Source organism: Primulina huaijiensis, chromosome 5 (genome assembly GCF_012295235.1).
Source record: "Primulina huaijiensis isolate GDHJ02 chromosome 5, ASM1229523v2, whole genome shotgun sequence".
Classification (NCBI taxonomy): domain Eukaryota; kingdom Viridiplantae; phylum Streptophyta; class Magnoliopsida; order Lamiales; family Gesneriaceae; genus Primulina; species Primulina huaijiensis.
In genome coordinates, this window is record NC_133310.1 from 21071003 (window position 1) to 21081115 (window position 10113).

At 31.5% G+C, this 10113-nt stretch overlaps 1 protein-coding gene and 1 pseudogene across 1 annotated transcript; both read right to left on the bottom strand.

The window, feature by feature from the left end:
* Positions 1-3534: 3534 nt before the first annotated feature.
* Positions 3535-4510, bottom strand: LOC140977041 (uncharacterized; annotated as a pseudogene).
* A 537-nt stretch (positions 4511-5047) lies between these two features.
* LOC140977042 (superoxide dismutase [Mn], mitochondrial-like) lies at positions 5048-7553 on the bottom strand. The gene is made up of 6 exons (XM_073441569.1): positions 7075-7553; positions 6737-6783; positions 6517-6642; positions 6340-6396; positions 5767-5844; positions 5048-5393 (listed from the first exon to the last, which is right to left on the bottom strand). The coding sequence occupies exons 1-6, from the start codon at positions 7346-7348 to the stop codon at positions 5301-5303; spliced, it is 675 nt and encodes a 224-aa protein (XP_073297670.1). The 5' UTR covers positions 7349-7553; the 3' UTR covers positions 5048-5300.
* Positions 7554-10113: the final 2560 nt, after the last annotated feature.

Sequence of the window (10113 nt, forward strand, 5' to 3'; positions counted from 1 at the left end):
ATCATATTTAATCTTTTTGAGCTAACACAATTTATTTTATAAGATATTCATCGCAATTCTTTATTTGGATGTTAATCTTTAAATCTGAATTATGATGTATATTGTTTTTATAAAAGTTATTAAATAATGATTCAATACATTTATTCGACACTTCAATATTAACATTTTAAAATATATTAATTTTATATTGTATGCGTACACTTCTAATCATGATTATAAAAATTCTAAAAATGAATTAGGTATAACATAAAAAATTACACAATTAATCAAAAGACAGAAAATAAAAATTAAATAATTGTCTATTATCTATAAACTACTAATACCGACTTCTAAAGATTGAAGTCGGTGAGAGTGGAGGTCACCATGTACTAAAAAAATAAAAAATTAATGCTTGAATGAGTCACACTGAAAAGTTAGTGAAGTAAAAACGAAAGACAAAGTCGGTTAATAAAAATATTATAATGGGCTGTTGAATGAGACTCATATATACAAGTATCTCACTTGGTCTCACCTTATCTTTTGTCATTGTACAAAGCAAAAGTTTATGCACTGTAGTGTTCTACATTTTCTTAATTTTTCATCGTCTATTGGTCTTTAAAGATATATTAGAATTTTTTCCAAACATTTAATCTTAAATGTGATCAATTAACCAAATAATTATTATACTTTGTATACAATAATAAATAGATTAATATTTTTGAAAATATAAAAAGTAATATATTGAGAAGAATAAAAAAAGAATGTTAGAATTAATACTATAATTATCTAATGTCAATATTAAATTTAACATCATACATTCAAAAATGTGTTTATTGAGATAAATACTATGATGATAAACTAAAAATAATAATTTATTTATCATTGTAACGTAATAATAATGAGATCATTATATATATATATGTGTGTGTGTGTGTGTGTGTATATATGATTTTTTTATTTTAAAATATAAATTTTCAAATAAATGAAAAATGATTTTTTTTTCATACTACTTATGTAGAATATCAAGTATATATTCTACTCAAATGTCTTATAAATTCATATGATATAGTAAAAGGTTATTTGCATAAACTTATTTGTTGAGTGCAATAATTGATCATGTTGGGTAGAGTAATTAAAATGTTGTGCTTGAACTGTTGTACTATTTAAAATATTTGATTTGCACTGTTACCATAATCTATAGGTTTTGATAAAACAGTAAACGCTTGAGCCTACAATTGGTATCAGAGCCAAGATCGCGACTTTGATTTTCATTGATTGCAATTGGTGCAATTATTAGGAGATAGATTGTTTGGTACAATAATTGTCCACTATGGGTAGGCGCTTGAGCTGTTGTATGATTTAAAGATTTGACTTGCATAGTTATCATCAGTTATAGCTTTTGGTAAAGCGACAAACGCTCGATCCTATATTATTCGATTGTAAAGCTAGAAGAAACATGTTGCATCAACTTTTAGTTTTGAATTGATCCCTTACATGTTACTCGATTTTTAAATTTAGAAGCATTCTACAGTTTTCAAATATTATTATATATTGAATTATAATTTATCCCTTTCAAATTGGATAAATATACAATAAAACTCATGTAAATATTATTAACAAAAACATTTAAAAGAAATATTGGATTTGTCGATAATCAAAATAAGAAATAAACAAATTTTGATCCTTGAGTGAGAAATAAGATATTTAAATAAAGTTATAATTGTCACAATGAAATAATGCACCTACATGTATTTATCACTGTATTTTGCAACTAAAATGTCAAAAAAAATTTCCACGTATTATTTTTATATCATATTTAAAATAATTATGAATCCTAATTTTTATTATTTTGAGTTGGCCTTAATTATGAAAAATCATTGTGAATAAATTGAATTTGAAAATTCTTATATCTATGTATATCAAATATTAATATATCAACCTAAGTCCAGGTAATAAAAAACTACAAAATGAACTTATTCATCTTCAATGTACACAAATTATATAGTAAAGATATATGACAATTAAGACAATTAAGTAGAATATATGCTCACATATAACAAAATATATAGACAAGAAAAACAATAAATAAAAATATTTTTCTAGATATAAATATTTTTTTATAACTTTTTATAATGAGTTGGAGAGTATAAAAGAGAAAAAATATTAACTCTTTTGGGTTACACAAAAAATAGAAATGAAAGAAGTGTTTGTCATACAATGAATTCAGTTTTCAAATTAAATGTATACTATAAAGTTATATTTACCGTTCAAACTTTATAAATGTAATGAATTTTTCTCAATATAAAGGTACACAAATGTTCCCGTAAAGATTTTTAAAACATTAGAAAAACTAAATATATTATTTTTCTTGAGGTAATACCGATATAAGTATATAACATTAGTAATTTGATTGTGCTAATTATACTTATGAGTTAATATGAAATATTAAAATAAATGTCATAAGAGTCAGTAAAAAGATGATTTATTGTCAAAAATATTATTATTATAAATTACAAATAAATGACAACATTTAATCAATATTTATTTAAATCAATCCATCAGTACTTTTTATGTGATGATAGATTGTTATAATAATTAGGGGTGAGCATTCGGTCGGTTCTGTTACGGACCGAACCGAACCGAATTAGTCATAACCGGACCGAACCGAAATATTTAGCAACAACCGAACCGACCGAATTAATTTTCATAACCTATGAAAATCAAACCGAATCAAAATCAGTTAATTCGGTTAGTCGATTTAAAAATTTTGAAAATCGTAACCGAACCGATCGAATTAACCGATATAACCGATTTTTTTTTTTACTTTGAAAACTNTAGTGCTGATTTTAAAATTAAAAATAAAAATATATATTAAAATTGAAAAAACAATAAGAATTTATTAAATAATAATATTTATTATATCAGTTAATTCGGTTAGTCGATTTCAAAATTTTGAAAATCGTAACCGAACCGATCGAATTAACCGATATAACCGATTTTTTTTTTTACTTTGAAAACTGAATTTTCGAATTGACTCGGTTCGGTCGGTTAATTCGGTTTAACCGAAATTTTGCTAACCCCTAATAATAATGTGTAGTTTATATGTTATCAAGTATAAGTGTCTAATAAATTAAAGGTGACTAGGAAAGTAAAAGCATCAAGTAGAAATTGTTGTCAATTTACATGAAAGAGAATAATAATCAAACAACATTGTAAATAAAAAATTGCATATCGTTGATTGTCAAAAAAGATTGTAATAATTGAATATTATAATAAAATATATGCATTATTGAGAGAATATGACAAATAACAAAAGAAAACAATATGATAAAAAAAAGATATGATAAAAATTTTAGTAGTCCAAATCTTTTTTTAAAATTAAAAAAATATGTTTTTTTTTTCAAATTAGTTTCATATGCTAATTAACACGAATTGTCAAAATTTACAATATTATTATCATTGTTTTTTGTTGAGTTAACTAATTTTATTTCAAATTCTAATTACTTCAACATATGTTTCCCACGTGCGTGACACGTGCATTATTTCTAGTATATATATATATATATTTCATCCTGAAAAGAGTCTTGTGAAGAAGTTCCCTGAGTTGGATTTGTCCAAGCAAGAAACATGCACATACTTCCCAAATTTGTCAACTTGTCTCGCTTCACCTCGTGTCTTTCTTGCACACTTTGCATGTCTTGTCCACCCATCCTTCTTCCACATATTGCCCTTCCACTGTTATTAATAAAAAATTTCCCATCATTTTCTTTTTTTCTGTAAAAGTAACCTTAAGTTCCATGTCAGAAATACTAAGAGATGCACGAATATCAGACATTCATTCTGAATAATAATAAACTAATGTGACAACTAACCCTCTACATATGATTTGAAGAAATCCTTGTATGTACAACCAATCTTCCTCCTCAGAGCTCCATACTACAACAAACCAAGATCACTTTAAGTAATAACAATTACTGAAATATATATTGAAAAAACAAAATTAATGGCTAGAAAATAATAATAAATCTTTAATCAAGAAACAAGTAATCTTAGAAACCTGTTCCTTTGACATCTTGTCCCCTGATTTAGTGGCATTTCTAGCTTCATCAAGCAACTGAGCATCCCTTTCTGATCTTACCTGCGAGAAATCTAAAGCTTCTGTCACACTTTCGAATATGTTTTGTTTCCTTTTCCATGCTGCAGGTTCTTCCTTGTCATCGATATTCCCATTTTTGGCGCAACTTGTGGTAACTGCTGCAAGTCTTGATTTTCTGCCATAACGTGCTGAAAATAGCTCTGTGTGGTGTTTCCGGGAGAAAGAAGAAGACCATTTTGTGAAGGCGAAAGGGAAAAAGCTTTCAGTCCCATTTTCCCTTTTAATTTCCTTCCTTGGAATGTCGTCAAATTTCAGTGATTCTTCAAGGAAAAAAATGTATGAGTTGGGTTTTATATTGGTGGCTTGGAGCCGTTGTTTTTCTGGTCTGGTCACACCACATACCATCGCCTAATGGTTAAGACGAGAAAATGTGGCCCCTTGGCTGGCTACTAATTATTTCAATTTTTTTTTAAAAAAAAAACTAAGAAGAATTAATAAAAAAACAAATAACGAGGTTCATCTATGTGTGGTCAACAACAAAAAATGAATGAATTCTTTATTTTATGCTGATCTACGCTTTATATATGATTTTATATATTTGAATTGATTGATTTTAGTTAGTAAACTGCTCAACTCAGAAAGAAATTCTGGAGCGTATCTATTATATAAGTCTTGATTATGTTCAAGATACGTACAGCGAGTATGTTTCACCATACAAAAGGATAAATGTAGTTTGTGCAAGTAACAAGGAGAAGATTTTCTTAATCATTCGCTTGATATATCAAGGATACGACTAATCATTGTGTTAGTATAAGATTAATAATTTTTTCATAAAAAAAAGGTTGAAAGATTTTGTTCCCTTGCTCCTCGATCCATGTCTTCAGCAGCATACAAATTACCAACAAAATGTTTACTTATATTTGAGACTAAAAATGTTTCTTGAAATAAACGAAAGTACAATGAGGCCTCCCAAACCAGAAAACTGTGACTAACATTAATTTCACTGATAACAAATTTCAAAGCCAAATGTACATAAGATATTGCGCTTCAAAAATAAATCTTTTTTCATAGAAGATTATTTCAGAGCCATAATAAAGGAAGACGATCATAAACTCGGAGAGTTTCCAAGCTAACAAAAAGAGTTGGTTGTGTGACGACACAAATTTTATTTCCTCTCATTACTGATACATAAAGTGTAGCAATCCAAACAATTTCCTAATCATGATCACTGGAACTCTTTATCGTAAACTTCACTAGCATATTTCCAGTTCAAGACCTTCCATATGTTCTTTAGGTAGTCCGGTCTCACGTTTTTGTACTGCATACATATCAAGCAAGAAAGCATATAAGTCGTGTTAGAACTTGCTACATGAGGATATGACTGAAGCCAGGAACTAGTAGAACAGACTATAGCAGAATTAGAACTCATTCGCAACATGGACATTGAAGACTCACTACCTTACATTTTAGCCAAGAAATGAACGTGACAATTAAATGCGCTTGTTTCCTTTGTAAAAAAATCCAAGATAAACATTTCATCGTGTCTATCTCAGTGGAAAAAATATTTAGTGCTTCATTTCTATCACCTTTTGTCGGCTTTTGATTTGTATCAGTGACAAGCTTAAAAAGGTAACAGAATTTTTTATTATTAAAGCTACAAAAGAAAATGCAAATGTTGGAAGAAGTAATACCTGCAAATAGTAAGCATGCTCCCATACATCAATCCCAAGCAGGGGAATTAAACTTGGTCCTCTAGTAACCAGTGGGTCCTGCAATAGAAAACGGATCACACAAAAGGATTTATGAAATATCAATTGCTTCTATTTCATCTTAAGCATTTACAAGACGATTACAAAAAGAACCATCTTAATAGTTAATTCTCGTCACAAGTGCTAGGATATCAAGCCCCATTATCGAACGGCTAATAATACGGAGTCATCCATACGCAACTAATCTGATTACAGCACGTTTAAAACCTCAAATCATTATCAGCCTTTGCACAAGAAGTCAGGTGTATTCTAACAGGAAGACAAATTTGAGAAGGTTCCGACTTCCGATAGAAAAACAAATTATCCTTCTCAAGTTTTGGATAGCTAACATGTCATCAAAACCATAATATAACATGCTTGCTTTATTGAATACAAAACCGGGGATATGATCAATGTAAAAGCAGTACAATAAATTGAAGAAATGATCCGACACTACAGCACATGTCGCACATATAAAACTAAAATGTGATGACGATGCGAAGGATCCACATTTACCTGATTTGAAGTGGTTTCAATCACAAGCCGCTTCAATTCTTTGTCCGCAGCAAGCCACTGCAAATATATCAATGAGGTAAATCAAGTAAATGAAAGCAAACAGGATATTAATGTACATAGGAGAAAAACGTCTATCCCACAGAACAAAATGGTCATATAAATATACAAAACACTCACCACCCATCCAGAACCCTGCAGTGCAGCACCTTCTGCGTTCATCTTTTGAATTAGAGCTTCCAACGAGCCAAAGTTACTGTCAATAGCTGAACCTAAAGCACCCTTAGGAGGTTCACCACCACCTTCCTGCAAGGAGATTTCAGCGTTTAGATAAAATCTTACCCAATTTCGAAATATAGTACCATAATAAATTAAAAATCAACTCAAGGCGCAGACTTACTCGAACAGGTGCTAGGTTCTTCCAGAAAATTGAGTGATTAACGTGACCTATTAAAAAAATAATGGAGTGGTAAAGAACAATCTGATGTTGAGATAAAAAAAATTACTTGCTTAGTTTGGGGAGCAGTAAATTGTTAAATGCCACCGGCATTAGGATTTCAATGGCGATGTTTTCAACATACCTCACATTTATGTTAAGCAGAAAACTTAAGATGGATTATATTTAGTTTCCTCTAAATTACCCCGGTCTCCGATTCAATTCCACGAAAACAAAGACCACAATCATAACAAAAAAAAAACGAAAATTACAAAAAAAGAATTTCAACATAAAATTAGTACCTCCGCCATTGAACTTAATGGCACTCTGCAGCTTAACTACGGTCGAGGCGTCTCCCTTGGAAACGGCAGCATCGAGCTGCTCGAGGGCTTTATTGTAATTCGTTATATAAGTCTGGTGGTGCTTCTGGTGGTGGAGCTGCATGATCTTGCCGCTGATGGCGGGCTGCAGCGCACCATAATCGTAGGACAGATCGGGAAGCGAAAACGTCTGCAGACCGCGAAACCCGAGAGGTGCGTTCCCTAGGGTATATCTGGTCAAGGATCGAAGCGCCATTGCTGAACAGATGTTTGAAAGAAGTTGTGAACCGGAAATTGAATGAATTGATACCTTTGAGCTGCAGCAGATTTATAGGATGGTTGGATTTTTCTACATCAGACCGTTCCTACGGCAAAATTGAGACCGGACTGGCGGCGGTTTAGCTGCTTGGACTTTCTAGAAGTATAACACTGTAGTGTGGTGTACGTGTTCTTTCTTTTGGNATATATATAAACACTTATATTAAACTAAATCATGGATAATTACATAAGAAATAACTGAAGGCAACAGGTAAACTCGAGGCAACAGGTAAACTCGACCCTTTAAACTAGACATAGGACCAACCACTCGAGTCAATGTATGAACAACTTGATTCGCTGATTAATTACCAAAAACACAAAAACATGACTGGATTTCTATAGCCATGTTTTTACCGTCGTCAATAATCAAACCCAAACTAGAAGAATCATTAACATGATTGTTCAAAACATTAATAACCAAATGAACATCGGATTTGACGATGATGTTTGAAAGATGAAGTTCTTTAATCCAATTGAGTGCCTCACGAATGCAGAATGCTTCTGCTGTAGTTGGCTGAAAATTTCCTGGAAAGCTTCATTGAGAGGCTGCTAACACTCTGTCAAATGAATCTCTTATTATGCAACCGAAACAGATATATATGAAAAGGAATACTGAAAACCGATCTGTCGACGTTGCATTTTAGGAAATCTTCAGGGGGTGAAACTCCATCTTGGGATGATTTGCCGCCGTTGAACAGCAAGAGGGATGACAGACGCACTATGTACCGTTTGCCATTGTTGCCGAAAGGTCCATTGCCAATCTAACAATGGAAGGTGCTGGTTTGTGCTTCCCATTCCAAACAACATCATTCATATTCTTATAAATTATATGACTCCAAAGTATTATTGCTGCTATCTCAATATCCTCAAGCTCTTTATTTGTAACATCAACATTACACCATTCAGCAAATCGAGTCATGGAGCCAAGATAATTACCTATATATAGAAATAAGACCCCAAATGATTCGAGCTGCTGGACAAGAAACTAAAGCATGAAATACATCTTCTGACTCATGTCGACAGATGGGACACCATTCTTGAACCTCAACATGTCGTCTTTGTAAAGATGTCACGGTAGCTAGGAAGACAATTCGCTAATGATGGCCATAAGAAATTTTTTACTTTAGCAAGAAGTTTCGAGTTCCAAATGAATTTCCGCAAATATGGCATACAAACTGCTTCTATATATGGATGTACCAGATCAGGAAACCATGGAGATTTGTCTGGATGCATGGATTGAATAGCTTTTAAGACATTTTCCTTCACAAATGGTATAACAGGAGCCTGATTTTGATCATCATCAATACTTTTGGGAACCAGAGAAATAATATGATTATCCTCACAGCCACGAGAAGAGAACAAGTCTTGAGAATAATTCAAAATGAGCTCATGAAGACCAGCACCCCAAGAATATAGCTTACCCGTATCATCTTTTAGCTGCACAATAGTATTTTTACGACGACAGATAATTTGCATAATGATGAAAGTATGAAACAACTTAGTATTGGCATCAGCTGCTTGAAGCCAGAAATTTTTTAATCTTTGCTTCCAAAAAATTTCTTCCTGAGCTAACAAAGAGATAAGCGTAGCCTTCATTTCCACAATTTGCATCGTAGTATCGTATGTACGCTGCCTTTTCAACTGACTTAATTGCTCATGACAAAAACAAGATAGCTTTCTCAAACCGATGTTTCACTTTTGATCCCCAATTCTTTCCCACATGTTGCTATTTTCATTTGGATATCCGACTGTTCTTTTTCAACCATCCATGTCTAACAATCTCTTTAAATTCTGGTTCAGAAATCCACGAGTTCTCAAAACGGAAGAGATTTCAACGTTGGTGTATAATAAAAAATTGAACTGTCAGAAAGATAGCATTATGATCAGATGTAGCCACTTCAAGATTGTTAACCTCCGTATTGTTGAAAGTGCTCAACCAAAGAGAATTAGCCAGAACTCGATCAAGTCTCTCTTCCACAAAATGACAAGTCCCTCTACTTTTCTCCCAAGTAAAACCAATGACCTTTCACACCCAAGTCAATTAAGCCACAATCAGAGCAAGCTAACAACTTTGCCATATTCTGTTCTTTCCAACATAAAGTAAGTCCCCCTCCATTGTTCAATCCAGGCAGGGACGATCACGGTGCGGTTTTGCGGTTTTTTTTAAAAAAATTCAAACCGGATTGTCATATGCGGTCGGTTAGTATTTTGAAAAAATAATCGCGGTTTTACATGAAGAATTAGCCTTGCGATTTTGAGCGGTTTTAAGTGGTTGTGGTCGGTTTACGATTTTTTTTAATGAAAAATATTATAACATATATTCTAATTTATTTGAAAACAACAACAATATGTTGTCTTCAAATATAAAATATAGTTCAAAGCATATAAAGATAAAAATAGATAAAACAATAATCAAGATTCAAAACTAAGTTAATAATTTAACAACACAACACACTCACAACAAAATTGATAGTTACACTATTTTATCATTTTTTTGCTTTCAAACTTCAAACAAAATATTGAAGCAAAAGAAATAAATACTCTAATAGAAGACTAATATGAAGAATAATTAAGAAGAAATAAGTTTTAAGAATAATAATTTTGAAAGGAGTTGAGATATAATGAATGATGACTTCTTTATTCGAATATGTTGTTTACAATTTATTATAAATCTAGGCTAAATATTATGGCAATTGGTTTAGG

What these genes read in the sequence shown, in the direction of transcription:
- LOC140977042 (XM_073441569.1), bottom strand. Translation starts at nt 7,348, where the DNA reads ATGGCGCTTCGATCCTTGACCAGATATACCCTAGGGAACGCACCTCTC. An exon ending in CATTAAGTTCAATGGCGGAG is followed by an intron (nt 6,784 to 7,074) that starts GTACTAATTTTA and finishes TTTTTTTAATAG; the next exon opens with GTCACGTTAATCACTCAATT. An exon ending in TTGAAACCACTTCAAATCAG is followed by an intron (nt 5,845 to 6,339) that starts GTAAATGTGGAT and finishes TTTCTATTGCAG; the next exon opens with GACCCACTGGTTACTAGAGG.